This window comes from Arvicanthis niloticus, chromosome 23, assembly GCF_011762505.2.
Source record: "Arvicanthis niloticus isolate mArvNil1 chromosome 23, mArvNil1.pat.X, whole genome shotgun sequence".
NCBI lineage: Eukaryota > Metazoa > Chordata > Mammalia > Rodentia > Muridae > Arvicanthis > Arvicanthis niloticus.
The window spans coordinates 8,105,297-8,121,848 of record NC_133430.1 but is presented as its reverse complement, the minus strand read 5'-3'; the positions used below and the strand labels follow the sequence as shown (position 1 = coordinate 8,121,848).

At 48.2% G+C, this 16,552-nt stretch overlaps 1 protein-coding gene across 3 annotated transcripts in view; it reads left to right on the top strand.

The window, feature by feature from the left end:
* Positions 1-16,552, top strand: part of Wdr20 (WD repeat domain 20) — a 66,173-nt gene that overhangs the window by 47,504 nt on the left and 2,117 nt on the right. The window contains exons 3-4 of one of the 3 annotated variants that reach the window (XM_076921135.1): positions 6,401-7,660; positions 10,221-10,285. The exons of 1 other annotated variant lie outside the window; for it this stretch is intronic. In XM_076921135.1, the coding sequence (XP_076777250.1) occupies positions 6,401-7,660; positions 10,221-10,283 (1,323 nt within the window). In that variant the 3' untranslated portion in view covers positions 10,284-10,285. The remainder of the gene's footprint in view (positions 1-6,400; positions 7,661-10,220; positions 10,286-16,552) is intronic. One more of the 3 variants, XM_076921136.1, reaches the window with a different exon arrangement.

The following is a 16,552-nucleotide window of genomic DNA, read 5'->3' as shown; positions in this document are numbered from 1 at the left end:
GCAGAGAGAGGAACTCTGAGAAAGGGTCAGGTGCAAGAGATCTGACACCGAGATGTAGAGGAAGTTGGATATATTAGAGAGAGAAAGAGAGAGGGGGGTGAGGAGCCACGAGAGAATTCCAGATTAGTATAAATGGGATACTGAGTTTGAGCTAGTGGGGAACAAGCCTGGCTTAAGGCCTAAGCATTCATTAATAACATAAGCCTCTGCGTTCCTATCTGGGGACCTGGACGGGCATAGAAAAGGCTCAGACAGTTGCAGTGCATGGTGTGTTGTGACCATTTCACCCCTGTACTGTACTGTCCCCTCCACCCTCCCATATCCCTGCCCACGTCCCAGTTAGGTCTAGTTTGCTGTCTGCGGTGTGTGAGCCAGTGACTTTCATTAGTCACGGCTTAGAGGAGCACGAGCGGCTTGCCGGTGCCGCACTGTGCAGAAAACGGCTTTCCTCCCTCTGACTGCTTGACGGGTAGAAATTCAGAGCTGGCTGGGGCATCTGGACTCATGCGCGTGCGTGTGTGTGTGTGTGCGTGCGTGTACACACACACGCACACACACACGCACACATATGTTATTAAAAGTAAAGTAAGTCTTTAAGAACAACAAAAAGCCCACAACTCCTTCTCCAACTCTTACTTATTTTAATGTATGTAGGTGTTTTGCTTGCATGTAAACTGTGCCATGTGAATGTCTCATATCTTTAGAGTCCAGAAGAAGGCATTAGATCTTCTGGAACTGTGAGCCACCATGTGTGCTGGGAACTGAACCCCTGTCCACTAGAAGAGTAGGCAGTGTCCTTAACCACTCCGCTGTCTCTTGACCCCTCCACCGCTTCTTGTACTGTGTTCCCTGAACCTTGGAACCGGTGAGAGAGATGTCCTACTTACAATTGCATTCAGCATCACTTATTCTCTGTGTTTGACAGTCACAAGGTAATTTTAAGTTATGTTTTGATTGTGGTAAGCTATAAAATATAAAAAGAGCTTGTTATCTTGGCTGCTTTTATTACTGATTCGTATTAGGACCCTCTGTTCTAAACTCTGAGGCCAAAGCAGGCACACGTGTCCTGTGCTTAGATCAAGTCTAGGTTGATTAATGAGTGTGTGTGTGTGTGTGTGTGTGTGTGTGTGTGTGTGTGTGTGTTGGGGAGGAGATGGGTTATGGATGGGGTGATGTCTCCCAGTTCAGTCAGGTTCCACCTGTATGGGGGCTCCAGGATGGGAGAAGGGAGCAGGAGCTGCTTCGCAGTGTTCTAGCTAGTTGTGACTTTTAAAAATGGGGTGTGCATTATGTCAGTTTTGGGTTTGTTGCTTTTTTTAACTGAAGGAAGGAAATGGGCACACAGCGATCTGCTTCTTAAAGTTTTAACATTGGTAAAAATGACATCTGATCCTTTCGTGGTGGCTTTAAAATGCCCTTTTCTAATATAGTCCTCACCTTGGAAAGCTTCAGCCCTCCCCACTCACACCTATGTTGCTTTTGTGTGTGTGTATGTGTGAGTATTTTTATATTATAGCTTTTCTAATAGCTGTTTTTAATTATTTTGTTTTAATATTTTTATTATAAATTAATGTCTGTGTTGTAGAATGTATACCCACCCCCAAATATTTTTTCTGCTTGTCTTGTTGGTAGAAGTAAGAAAAATAAAAGTGAGATGCTTCAGAAAGCTTCAGTTCACAGTAATTTCTTGTTGACACTTGATGTGGCTGCAGATTTGTTTTCTTGTTCCCTTCTAACGAGTGTGGTGACTCAGGGACTCTCCTGCTGATGCAGTGGACAGGTGCCTTTCTTATTTGATGTGATTTTTTTCCTTGAGTCGCTTGAGCAAGTCCAAAGTGGGCTTGAGGAAGTGAGGAAGAGGGTGAGGACCCACGCAGAGCGGAGAGCCTGTAGCTCTGCACTTGCGCCCTGTGCCCTGTACACAGATGTCAGGGCTCTGTGGTGTGGGCATGAGTCTTGTTGTTTCACAAAGGTGGTTTTAGAGCGGGCTCTTAGTCTTTTGGAAGCTGCCAGTTTGAGGAGAGTGTGCTCCCTCCTGGTAGAGATTTCCAGAAGTGTCCGCTCCACCTCGCTTCATCGGAGATCCTAGGGTATCACAGGCTCATGCTGCTCCCACGCTGCCTTGTTGGCTTTCCTGCTCATTCTCAGTAGCTCCAGGCTGAAGCTGTCAGCATCTCCTAGGCGGAACTTGGGGTCTTTATACACTTTACCCCTCCCCATCCCCTCCCCCACTCGCACCCCCACACTCACTGTTAATAGACATGCCGTATTACCTCTGTCCATGGCCTCCTGACCGGTTTCATCCTCCCTTGCCCATCCATTTTGTCCCTTCTGCTGGGGGAGTCCTCTTTGTTCTGTCCCATACCCTTTCAGAGCTTTGATGCTCCTGTCTGCAGTGGCCTGGGTTGTCAAGAGACAGAGTGAGCTGGAGGTGTGCGCTCAGTTTTAAAGGGTGAAAACTAGGTGAAATTCATTTTAAGAATATATTGTATTTTATCTTATACACCCAAATATTTCACTATACAATATAAAAATAAGGACTAAAATTATTCACATTCCTTTCCCATCATCCTCCTGCAGAATCCAGTGTGTGTTTTCTCTTTACAACACATCTCCTTTGAGGCCAGCAACATGGAAGGGGCAGTGTAGGGCCTCAGGGCCACAGTGTGGTTTCATCCGGCACCTCACAGCCTTGTTTCCCACATCATCATTATTCCAGGTGCTCCAGTCGTTTCCGGTTTCTCAGCTGCTGTGTGAGAGCCTGGGCCCTTTTGCCCCTGCCTCCCCGCCCACCTCTGTGCAGTACTAATTACATACAGGAATAGGGTTTTACTGGGATATCTTTCCAAAATACTTATCTAGATGAGGGTTTGCTCCCATGAGAGCTCAGAACCAACGACAAGATGCTGACACCTAACCCTGGTGTCTAACAGGTGTCTATCATTTTCTCAGCAGATGTTTTCTGAAATGAAAACATGACCTTTTTGGTGTAGAGACCAGGCTGTGTAAATTTTTATTTTGTTTTGTTTTTGAGGCAGTCTTGCCAAGTCCTCCTAGCTGGCTTGACACTCCCTATGGAGCCTAACCACCATGCCTGCATTCTGTCTGTGTAAATTTTATTCTTAGGTTTATTGAATAAACTGTTCCAGGTGTTTTGCTTATTTATTGAAAGCTGGGCATAGGGCACTTCCTGTTCTCCTTGTTACACTCAGCGTAATAATAACCTAGGACAGTTGGGGCTAGTGACTCTGGTGAAGGGGTGCATTTCCCATCTGCTGTGCCGGCAGCTAGGCCAACACTCTGTTGCTGATGACCACGGCAGGCTGGCTTCAGGCCAGTTGACATTTGACGATGGGACAGAAGACAGCTAACCATGTTGGACCACTCTAGAAGCACACCACTATTGTACTGGCCTCCTGAGCTCCTGCATCTCTTCCCTCACAGCTATCCCAGGTCCTGTCAGCATGCCTTGTGCCAGCCTGCGTTCTGTCCACTGACTCCCACCAGATTAACAGGCTTCTCTTGGCTGTTCTCTGCACAGCACTTACACCATTACTCCACATCTGCTGTGTGAAAAGGGAGGGCAGTTTTAATTGATGGCATATGAATGTCTGACATGAGATACAGTGCTGAGTGAGTATGTGAATGGGTGTGACTTCAGACAAGTTTGCTGACCTCTGACCACCTGTTTCTCCATGGGCCTTCCCTTTTGATAGGGAAAGTGGGCTCTGGTGGGAGCATAATTTGTGGGAGGCAATTAGGCTGCCCTTCTAAAGTTTACAACCTGGTATGTGTACTCCTCATACTTGCGCAAACTGTCCTGGGCTCAAGGCCAGCACTGAACAGCAGGGGCTTCCAGCATCAGCTGCCTGTCCATGGGAATTTCTGAAATTACAGGATGCATCACTGAAGGAAAGGCAGAGGTGAGAGTTGTGCTGGATCTGCCAGTTTTGAGGGCATGCACTCTGGATAGATGAGCTAATCCCAGTGAAGGGGAGGCAGTTAGTTGGTCCTGAGTGCAGGGGAGGAGTCCAAGAGAGGCTTTCTGCTGTAACCGTGCACATGAATCATGAGTGCCTCTACTGTTGTGGGGTTGTTCGGAGCATTACAGTGTGAATGTAAAGCCTCTTGTCATGCCATGCCCCTTTGGGGTTTGATCTGTCATTGCTCACACTGATGTGCCCAGTTCCCAGGGCCAGAAGGTAGCAGTGAGGGCATACCTCGCGCAGCGCGTGGTAGTGCAGCTTTCTCTGTCAGTTACATGCACAGATTGGCTTAGGGTGACTGTAGTGCACACTTTTGGCTTGTGAGTAAAATTGCTTTGTAATGCATCTGTTCACCACAGTCACTCCCACTGAAGGCACTGTTACTGCTGCCTGTACCCCACCATCACACTTTTGGCTACACTTTCTTACCACGATTACATTTTCTGAGTTACAGTGGAATTTTTCCATTGTACTTTAAGGCTGTAGTTAAAAATTTACTCCTAATCATACTGCTAGAAGCTTTTATGACCTTAAAATTTTCCACATGTAATGGAGTAATAGTGATTGGGGAAAGTGGGGTAGGATCAGGCCAACAGTGTGGCTTTAACCCTGAGCTCCCTGACAGAGCCCTTCACAGGGAATCATGGACACCCTTAGAACATGCCCATCTGGTATAGTCCTGTCCCTGGGCTCAGAGTGATGAGTGCTGGGGCAACCTGACCTAGTGGACACACAGAGTCTCAGCAGTGAGCTTTCAGGCTCCGGAGAGCTGGAGGTCTCTTCATTTCTGCATCCTCCTGACACACTCTTTCCCTAAAGGCTGTGGTCTAGCCATGAAAGTTACTTAACCCCTTGCTAAGAAATGAGGATGGTCTGGGATCCCAAGGAGCGGTGCAGGTGTTCAGGCAGGTGCCTTTGATAGGCATGTCACCAAGCATGAAACGGGAGTCAGGGAACAAAAACGCTGACAGTGTCCCCAAAGGCAGTACTTACTGGTCTAAGATGCCAGTCATGCTGTATGCCACTTAGCAATGGTAGCTGACAATCTCTGCCTAAACCTAAAGACTTGAAGTTCCGGCCTCCATGCCATGGATGGACACTTAGGGTCCCACGTTTCTCTGTCAGTGATTTGTTAGCAGTCCATTTCTTGTGAGGTCTTCCCTTTTTGAATGAGCTTGCATTTCTTTCTGTCCTGTCCTTTATCATTGTTCTTACTGATGTTGCATCTGGTGCTGTGTACAAGACCCAGATCCTCAGGCATGTGGCTCCCCAGCCTCTGTTCTTTGTTCTAAAAATCACAGCATTTCATTTCTATCATTTTTTGTAAAAGCAACACGCATCGCGGAAACATGGTCTTCAGACCAATTGGACATCAAGTCCATACCAGTGTGCCCTGACTGCTGTCTGAGAGTCATGTTGGGGAACTCCAGTCCATACCAGTGTGCCCTGACTGCTCTCTGAGAGTCATGTTGGGGAACCCCAGCCAGTTAGGTAAAATGGAAGTGCTTAAGCCCTTGGGGCTGACCCAGTCAAGAGTGTAGGCTTAACAGAGACTTCCTGAAAGTTCCATGGCAGGATTGGGAACTTGTGTGATTTCTGGTAATGTAATTTTGAGACTATAGCCTGTGGAGGGTTTGCGTTCTAGTGAGCCCTAGAGCAGGGTTTGCACAGAGAAGGCTACCCCTGTCATATATCTTGAGTGGCATTTATGTCTTGCTTTCTTAGTTTGGTTTTAAAGACAAGACACTGATATAAGCAGCTAAAGAGGCAACTAGGTCAGTGGAGCAGAGGTGAGCATGGAACACAGTGGTAGTGGTCCAGCAGACTCCGAGCTAGCCTCCATCCTGTTCCAGAGAGAATAAGGAGATGTGGGTAAGATACAGGCCATCATCTGGATTGAGGAAAGCCACAGTGAGCCCAGAGCTGCATCCTGCCCGCCCAAGAAGTATGCTTTCAAATCCCGTGTTCTGCTGGTCACAGGCTACAGATGATTCCCTGTCCTTGAACAGCCACAAAAAGGGACGCTGTAGTCAGCGCTTGGCCTGCAGTGACAAAGGCAAAGACAGCTATGAGGGCTGAAACTTGTCCTGTGAGTCCTCATTGAAAGGAAGCTGCTGTAGTTGAAGCAAAACAGTCAGCCACTCCTGCCATCAGGGGCTGTCTCACCCTGGTGTGCCTGGGACCTGATACCTGGCACAGAGGAGACTCTCAGCAGGTAGTTATCAAATGACTGACACCCAAGTGCAGTTCTGGGCTGGGCCCCGCGCGCTTGCTTCACTGGCCTGGCTGACATAGGGTAAGTGTGGAGTGCTCCAATGGACCATTACCTTCTTACTAAGAAGCAGACAGGTTTTTTCTGAAAAAGTAGACCTTAACTTCTCCATTGTGATAATGTGTTCTCTTTGTCTTCACAGAGACTAATAGACAAGTCACGCGTAACCTGTGTCAAATGGGTTCCTGGTTCGGAAAGCCTTTTCCTAGTAGCCCACTCGAGTGGGAGCATGTACTTGTATAACGTGGAGCACACTTGTGGCACCACAGCCCCCCACTACCAGCTCCTGAAGCAGGGGGAGAGCTTTGCCGTGCACACTTGCAAGAGCAAATCCACGAGGAACCCTCTCCTTAAGTGGACGGTGGGCGAGGGGGCCCTCAACGAGTTTGCTTTCTCCCCAGATGGCAAGTTCTTAGCATGTGTGAGCCAGGACGGGTTTCTGCGTGTGTTCAACTTTGACTCAGTGGAGCTGCACGGTACAATGAAAAGCTACTTTGGGGGCTTGCTTTGTGTGTGCTGGAGCCCAGATGGCAAGTACATTGTGACAGGTGGAGAGGACGACTTGGTGACAGTCTGGTCCTTTCTAGACTGCCGAGTAATAGCTAGAGGCCATGGGCACAAATCCTGGGTCAGTGTTGTAGCATTTGATCCCTATACTACTAGCGTAGAAGAAAGCGACCCTATGGAGTTTAGTGGCAGTGACGAGGACTTCCAGGACCTTCTTCATTTCGGCAGAGACCGAGCGAACAGTACCCAGTCTAGGCTATCCAAACGGAACTCTACAGACAGCCGCCCTGTAAGTGTCACGTATCGGTTTGGTTCAGTGGGCCAGGATACACAGCTGTGTTTATGGGACCTTACAGAAGACATCCTTTTTCCTCACCAGCCCCTCTCAAGAGCAAGGACACATACAAATGTTATGAATGCCACAAGTCCACCTGCCGGAAGCAATGGGAACAGTGTCACTACACCTGCGAACTCTGTGCCCCCGCCATTGCCACGGTCCAATAGCCTTCCACACTCAGCAGTCTCCAACGCTGGCAGCAAAAGCAGCGTCATGGACGGGGCCATTGCCTCTGGGGTCAGCAAGTTTGCAACTCTGTCACTACATGACCGGAAGGAGAGACACCACGAGAAAGACCATAAACGAAATCATAGTATGGGACACATTTCCAGCAAGAGCAGTGACAAACTGAACCTAGTTACTAAAGCCAAAACGGACCCAGCTAAAACTCTGGGGACATCCCTGTGTCCTCGGATGGAAGATGTTCCCTTGTTAGAGCCACTGATCTGTAAAAAGATAGCTCATGAAAGACTGACGGTATTGGTTTTTCTTGAAGACTGTATAGTCACTGCTTGTCAGGAGGGATTTATTTGCACATGGGCAAGGCCTGGTAAAGTGGTAAGTTTTAATCCTTAATGCTGCACCAGATCTAGAACTTGACTAGGTAGTGATTTTTATTTCTTGTGGGAGGGGTGGGATGTACAATGAATGTGAATGACACGTCTTAATGTAAATCTAAATGCATCAGAGCCATAATTTTGGATACTGCATGCCATGTAATTCTGAATCATTTGATAATTCACCTTAGAGCATTTAAAAAAATATATAATCAGACTAATTGCCAGCCAAGCCAGTCGTCCCTCTGGGTACATAGAGCCCCAAAGTTAGCATTCCTGTATCAGGCTATCTCAGTTTTAGGGAAATCATGACAGTGCGGAGAAGTGATGACATTAAAATGCTAAAGTCGAAATTTATGCTTTAACTGGGATATTTTTTGCGTAACCACTCAACTAGATTGTTGTATACCTGGTCAGTGTCTGTCAGTACAGATGGGTATTAATTATCATTTATAGTCCAAGTTTTTATCTTAAATTATAAACTATTTAGGAATTTATGAAATTTAACTTAGGAACAAAGCGTTCATCAGGGTTGATTGATATTATTTTTACATTGTCTGGCAATCCACAGAAAGAGAAGAGCCTTAATTTTTAAAACCCATTTTAGTCATTTTATGACAATTAAAATTGTTTAATAAACATCTTTTTTCAAAGAAGCAGTTTGTAGAACTCTGATTGAAATTGTGCACTAAAATCTCCATGTGTTCCAGAGCCTGGGCAGTTAAGATGTTCTGTGGCCAGGGACAACAGCCACGGCTTTCAGAAGGCCTCTTGCCACATCAGCGAAGACTCACATGTTAGATGCACGTAGCTTAGGTTTTCCCCCACAGCAGAAAGGAGGTTCTGTCTGTTCTGTTGTGTGGACGGGGAGGGTCAGGAAGTTGGCTGGAAGTCAAGGACAGGCTCCTGGGTTCTGCCTTGTGTGGACTGTTAGGTGTCCAGGCCTGGTGCACCTCCTGACATGGCATTTGGCGAAAGCACAGAAGCACACACACACACACCCCCTTCATGTTCTTGTACGGCAGCTGTGAGTCCAGGACTCTTGGAGATAGACTCTGCTGTAGGACTCAGGTCCCGCCTGAGTGCCATCCCTCCCTTGGCCTGTGTCCTCTCAGGAGCAGTGCTGTGTCAGCTGCCCCTGTGGCAGGAGAAGTGGCAGTTTGCTCTCAGCTGATTAGGTCCTGCTCAGATGTTGAAGGAGTTTCTTTTCAAACACTAGTTTTCCCAGTGGAAGATAGTTCATTGAGCTGGGTATTTTGTGTCAAAATGATAGTTATTTTATTTCTTAATTTATTTAGAACATTTAGGATTATGTTTCTGTGTTGTACATCTTTGTAATTAAATACAGCAGCAGTGGTCGGTTGCATTGGCTCTAATAGTCAGCATGACTCAGTAGTGAAGACTTGGCTTTTATGTCTCCCAGGTGTCAAGGCTCTGGTAGACAGTGGTCAGCTACGGGCTTCCCTCTCCAGAAAGCCAGGCCATGTCCCAGGCCCCTTGGCTTGCTCTTCCATGTTCATGGTGGATCCGGGCCCCACCCCTAACCTCCTCCTCTTTGAGAGTGGCTGCTGTCTGTGATAGCCACGGAACGTGCTGCCTCTGAGACCATGGCAGTCTCCAGCGTTCTCACTGTGTGCCAAGGCATTCCATATCCCTAAGCAACTGACTCTTCACAAGGGTGCTCATGCCCCATCTGCCCTGAAAATTGACTCCTTTGTTTATAGGGTTCTGATCTGAGGTGGCAAAGAATGCTGCCATATAGACTTTCAGGACGGCAGAGGTCAGCTTGAGCTGCTGGGTGGGCAGGCTAGAAATGAAACACTCCATGTGCAGTTTCTGAAACTCACTTTCAAATGCTTCTGAGTCATTGAGTATGCAGTTTCCAAATCCAAGACTTTGTGTTTGGCCTAACTAGAGAGTGGCCAGTCATAGGTAAGTAACGTTTGTGGTGAAGCTTCTGGTGATCCCTCAGTTCGAGGGTTTCTTTGCTGGCAGGGGCCATTGCATGTGTATCTGTGGACCCAACACAGACAATGGGCACTTACAGATTCCCTGCCCTGGTAGCATTCCCAGTCCCATGAGCTGGTATCAAGGGGAAATTGTTAGGGTGCTGACAGAGTGACTCGAGTCACTTGCTGGTGGGAAGCAGGGGGCGGGGGAGGCAGAACAGGGTGGATACTACTTCCTTTAAAGGAAAAAAAAAAAAAAAAAGCAGGCCCCACTGATGTTTTCGGCTGGAGACCTATGAATTCTCTTCTGCATCCCCAGAAAAATGTCACAGTTTGTGATTTGGGGTTTAGTCACAGTCTCTTCCAACTTCTGCTGCTAAGTGTTGTGTCCTTAGAGATTAACCTGGGAACCCTGTTTGGGTCCTTTGCTGTGTGTGTGTCTTACCTCCTGGGCTCCCTGCTAGGTTCAGGGTTTGGTAAGAGCCCAGGCCAGCTCTAAAGGGTTGACTTAGCTGCATGACCTGGCCCAGGCTGGCCCCTGCATGGAGGGCGTGGTGCTGCTCCAGGCCCACTCTGCCCCCCTGACTGACTCCTGCCCCCTTTCTTTGACAGCCGGCAGAGCAGTTCTGCAGGCAGGAGGACAGAGTGCAAGGTGTTCTCCAAGACCAGAACTAAAGGTGCGGCAGCTCCAGAAGAGGGTGCTGGTGCTGGAGGGGGCGGGGCGCCCTTCCTCCTGTGCCTGCAGACAGAGGTGTGGGATGTCATGGGGACACAACAATTGTCATGGTGGTTCCTGATCTCCAAAGAATGTGGAAGCACAGTAGCCCTAGAGAAATCTGGGGAGAGGTCTTTAGTTTTCTTAAACTCTGAGCTTCCTCATCAAAACTTCCCTGAGCATTTTCATGAGCAGAGTGTCCTTGGTAACCAGCTCCTGGGATAAAACAGCTTTTGGCAAGAGGCTCTTACAGGCAGAAGTCCAGTCTACATGGCCTAGAGTCCTGGTGGGGCTCAGTGAGAGCATCTCTGTACAGGTGGAACCTCCTGCCTATCCTGCTTGCCCACCTCAGGCAACCTTTCTGGTGACTCCAGAAACCAGCTGCACTGTAGCTGTGGTAAATCAGCTTCCCCAGTTTTCCTTCTCTGTGCATGTGGTGCCAGGGATTATGCCAAAGGACTCAACACCTGCCAAACAGGCACTGCACTCCTGAGCCACGCCCCAGCCCTCTGGAGAGGCTTAGAAGGTGTACCTTCTTTTAAAGCAAATGCTCCAGAGAGACTAGGAGATACCTGCAGCTTTCGCCTCCAAATTAGCCTACACAGGGTGGAAAACTTTGTCCTGGTGGTTGAGTTTAGAAGTGCTCTGGGAGCCCCTGAGATCAGGATGCAGGGTGAGTGCCGTTAGAGAAGTCAGAGGTGGAGAGGAGCAGCCACAGTGTCTCAAAGGCACTCTTCAGTTAGGTGGGACAAAGGCTGCAGAGCTGCAGTTTCTGGGGATGGATACACACAGCTCACCCCAGGTGGCAGCCAATAGTCACCTGTGCCCTGGGTGTTTGTCTGAAACAGCCACTCCTCCTCATCCTGTGACGAAGTCTGAATTCTTAATCAATTCTAAGCATTACTGAACTTGTGCTAACATAAGTGGGTCTACCTTAGCACATGTACACACCTGTGTGCAAGGTCCTCTCGCCTCTTGCTGGAGGGAGATGTTTTCTTTGTTGAGCAAGCTCAGAAGTGTGAGGAGTAACCAGACAGGGCTAGAAAGGATCCTGTGAAAACCCAATGCCACCTGAGGGAAACTAGGGGCAGAGTTTAGTGGTGGCTTTTCCAGTGGCTGATCTTGGAGTGCAGGCTATGGCTGCGGGCAGTCAGGCTGAAGGGCTCCGTGGTCTCTTATGGATCTTGGCTCAGGGCCAGTTGCACCACTGAGGCATGTGTGTCCATGTTGAGGTCCCCTTTCCCTTATCCGGGGAGCCTTCAAGCACTTCTGAGTAGGCCTGCTACTGACTTGAAGACATGGCCTTGGCTGGAGTTTGGTTTCTATCCTGGGAATGCATGGGAGAAGCCACCACACCCACCATGCCCTGTTTATGTCAGAGCATGCTGCTTGCCTTGGGCTGACTGGACCACCACAAGCTGGCTTAGGTTAACAAGGTGCTCACCCAAGTGCTATGTGGTGCCTGTCCCAGGGAGAGATGTCAGTGTGGCCCTGGTAAAGCCTGTGGCTCGTTGTGGAAAAGCACCCGTATTCATCTGTTACCTTGACACTCAGACCCCAAATTTAGTTGTAAGAATACTCTTCTCACGGAGCAACTGGTCCATGAGGTGGAGGTTTTCATTCATGCTGCAGTTATTACATTATCTTTGTGTCATGGTTCAATTCCTGACTCTTGAGTTAAAAGTATGAAAATCCTGCATTTTAACTTCTGTGTACTTGGGTTTAAAGATTGTTATTAGGTGACATTGTGTAAAGTTGTATGGGTATATTTATCTTCAGTGAAAGTCAAGGTAAAACGTGTATTCCTTTCTTACGTTTTCATCTGATCTCTACACAACTTGAATAAATTTCATGAAGAGCCCTCGTGCTGTGAACTCCCAGGAAACCGAGCTCCTAACGCTGCAATAACTAACGAAGCTTGAATATCAGTATTGTTACTTATTTCCTGAGAACCATGTTTCTGTTTCATTGCTTTGTCTTTTAGCTGTTCCCTTGTCCCTGTCACAGCAAAAGACTCAGCACATACTTGACTTCTGAAGTACTGGAGGCTGTCCTCTGTGTATTGACATTGAATAAACGTGTGGATGCATTGTCAATGTAGAGACAGTTTAAGTCATTTTCACATCTGAGTTTTACAAAAAGGAATCTCAGTGAGCCAAAAAAGAAAAGCTGTTAAATCTGTAAAATTGAGAGCCTTGTTAATGTTTAGACAACAACCATGGAAGACCTTCCTGAGGCCCTGTCTCTCTCAGTCAGCTTACTAGATGAACCATGGAAGACCTTCCTGAGGCCCTGTCTCTCTCAGTCAGCTTACTAGATGAAGTGCTGACTTGAGCATCAAAGACTCTGTTCTGTGAGCTGCTCCGAAGGAGGCACTGGGATTCTGAGTGTGAAAAGGTTTCAAAGTCGTGTTAATGTTCACTCTCCGAAGGTGGCTGTCCACCAGCTGGCTCTGCAGCCACCCAGCCAGCCTAGTGAGCCAAGGGCACAGTGGGCCTCTGCAGGAGCTCTTCCCTCTCTCAGCCAACTTCCCACCTCACCCCTGCTGGGCTTCTGGGGTGGGAGGGTACAGGGATGGCCGCTGTGATCACCTAGAGCCCAGTTCGGCAGGAGCAGTGGGTGAGTCCACTGGCTGGGAGCATCGGCCCTTCATTTTGTCCTGCTCTAAGCAGTGTCCTCCGTGAACTGCTTTATTACTTACCTCTGTCTCCAAGCACTTCCATGCAAGAATTGCAGATGGACAGTGTAAACCCACAGGTCCCTGCCCGGGTGACAAGATGACAGTGAGCTGCCCAGACACTTCCTCCTCAGGCCCATGCTGCCCCACTCACCAGTGTTTGCTGAGACACTGGGCTTTTGCTTAGCTGCCTCTCCTCCAGGCTAACGCCTGACAAACCCTATGCTCTGCCTCTCAGCCCTCACAGATAGCTCCAGGGTGTCCCCTTACTACCTGATTCAGTGGGTGCAGGTTGGGTTGGTTGCAAGTACTGCAAAGCAGGAGAGATGTTCAAACCTTTAGTTCAAAGTGACCTCCCAATTCCTACCACGGAAGCAGCACAGGGCTTTTTCTCAGCACTAAATAGCTTTAAGGTCCTAAAAGAGATAGGTTAATGGCATTTTCAATTTTGTTTAAAGGAAATCATAACACTTGATTTTTTAAACATACATACACACACACACGCATCTAGTGTTTGCATGGAGAAAAAGGTCATCCTTGTCCCCCCATGTAGGGCTACTGTGGACATTTGTGGTATGTTTCCGTTAGTCTGGAGCAGCACGTCTGTCTTGGGGCTGCGCCTCTAAAACCAGCCTCTTCTTTAGGGTGGGCTCTGAGCAGCTCCCTGGAAGGATGAGCTTCGGAGGATTTTGGACCCACCTTTCCTCCATGACAGACTTCAGGGCCCAGTAGGGCCTTAGCTGGCAAACCTTTTCTAAGTGCACACCCCCTGAGGAGCCTTCAGCTGCTTGAACCGTTTATTTTCTCTGTTTTTCCCTAGATGTCTGTAAAGAGTGGCTATTAACCCTTTTCTCATCAGAGACCAGGTTGTATAGCCCCTAGGTGCCACTTTCAGTGTGGCCTGTCAGTGGTAGGTCAAGGGACAAGGCCCAGAAGCCAGCAGAGCCAGAGTCCCAGGTCACTGGGCTGTGAGGCAGGGATGGACACAGACTGAGCTTCCTAAACAGTCTCATTGAGTCTGGGCGTGCCACCCTCTTCCATGGGCCTTACACAGAACCGTGGCTTTCTGTGCAAGTTCTCTCTGGTGTTCTGGAGTATATATAATAAACTAATGGATTCTTAAGCTCACACAGATAAGGGGAACTCAGTAAGGGCTAAGAACATGTGCAGGTGGCATCACTTGGCATGGTACTCATTGTTTGTGCCCCATCTGATTAATTACTTTGGTCCTGGCCTCCACCTGAGAGCAGTTACTGGCGTGGAGGGCCTCAAGGCCAGCTGTTCCTCTAAGCTGAGACACTATAGAATATGCTGGTCCCTTTCCCTAAGCTGTCAGGGGCAGTCTGCCTGGCTGGTCTGTGTGTTATTTTTGTTTGGAGCTGGGGGATAAATAAATGGCCTTGAACAACTAGGTAGGTGAGAGTCTGAGCACTCAGCCCCAACCATACCTTATCCTACACGGTTTCCTTGAGGTACTGTCAGAGGTTTATGGCCAGAGGTTGCTGAGGTCAGATAGGGAAAGGGCAGCTTTCCTACAACCAGAGCTGGAGGCCAATGTGGGCCCAACAGAACTACAGCACCTGTTTCAGCTCTAGCCTGCACAGTATAGTATAGTGTCTAGTCAGTTATGATCCATCTCAGCAGTGTCCGCCAGGAAAGGAGACTGGACATGATCTCTGGTGGTGTATACGTCTCTGCTTTTCTTGTAAAGCCTGGTGGAATCGGCTTCATTGTATTGCCTTTGTATTTATTGTAAATTAGAATCCAACCCAAAACCAAGACCTAGAGGATTTTGTTGTATAATTTTGAACTGAACTATCCAGCAGTGTTGGCAGCTTTGGTGAGACCAGAGAGCTTGTTAACCACTGGGTTTAGGGGTTGTCCTTGTTAGAGACCTTTTGCTTGCTTTTGGCGAGGCCTTGTAGGTACTGGATTGGCTCTGGTGCACATACCCGCAAGCCCACAGATGTTCTTCCTGTTTGATGGTCTCTGAGCCCAGGTCCTAATCTTGACTCATCTGTCCCCAACCGAAGGAATCAGGATGATGAAATAAAACCTGAGGGTGGGTGGAGGAGGGCTGTGGAGCCCCCATGCTTCAGGATAAGTGGTTCTTCTGCCCGCTCCACCTCCCAGACTGTCTCACACTAAAGCATGGGCTCTTTCCTACATGGCTGAAGACGACTGTGGACTCTTTTTTTTTTTTTTTTTTTTTTTTTTTTTAATAAATGTGAGTTCACTGTCACTCTCTTCAGACACACCAGAAGAGGGCATCAGATCCCATCACAGATGGTTGTGAGCCACCGTGTGGTTGCTGGCAATTGAACTCATGACCTCTGAAAGAACAGTCAGTGTTCTTAACCACTGAGCCATCTCTGCAGCTGACTTTGGACTCCTGATCCTCCCTATCCACCTCCCCAGTGCTGGGATTATAGGCCTGTACCACTACACCCAGTCTCACAGTTTCTTTTGAATGTCACCCCCATGTCCCAGTGCCTCCAGTTCATCCTGCAAAGCTGCATCTCTAAGAAGTAGACAAGTGTTGTGGTCACTATTCTAATGTATAGTAACAAAGCTGGGCAGTTTTCCACCTGGCTGCCGCTGCTCGACAGCCTCTGACCCGACCCAGGGACCCTACAGAGACCTTTCCCTGGTCCACACATTTTTCAGTTTCTGGCCTATGCTATCTTCACACACTCTGCTGGGTGTATGAAGCACCTGAAACATGCTGTGTCCCTGCCGGCCCCGGGCCCCAGCAGGCCGGTGTACTCAGGAACCTGTGACCACAGGGCCAGGAACTGGAGGCCAGGTCTGTTTCTTGTTTCACCTTCCCAGTAACCAAGACTTTGTTCGTCTCTATGGTGGAGGGTCCCAGGTCCTAGACCCCTGCTCCATGGCCAGGGTTGACATTGCAGAAGTGAACCCCCACCAACCAGAACCCAAATTCCTGACATTTGAGTAGGAATTCTAGAAGATGAAAGGAAGGTACATGAAATCTGTTGGTTTAGGAGACTTACGTTCACCTTGCCTTAGTGGCCAGGACAGCACATATGGTGGAGAATAAGGACTGCTTCTCCTTGGCTCCTGACCATCAACACAGACAGTTAGGGCCTTGAGCATGTCTTGACTCTGGCTAGGAATTGTGTTCTACAGCCCACAGATGGGTGACTGTTAAGAGCAGGATGTACCACTGTCATGGGGACCCAGAGACCTGGAGTCCTGCTTGCCTATGTTTGGAAACCCCTTGTCTTCAGAATTGTAATGAAAAGGGTTGCAGAGATCACCAGGGTGGGCACACTCAACAGGGGAGAGGCAGGCGACTGTCAGACTCTTGATTCCTGTGGCAATTCGGAGTCACTTGGCCACTGGATACCAAAGATGGGGCCTATCCAAGTTGCAGTGTACAACTTCCAAGCAGTGTACTTCCAAGGCTTTTATACACTTGCCTTTATTTTTTTTATTTTGATTATATACTATAATAAGTTAGGGTATATTCAGTTAAAATTTATTTCACCTGGTTTAATAATTAATTAAACAATTAATTATTGTTTAAAG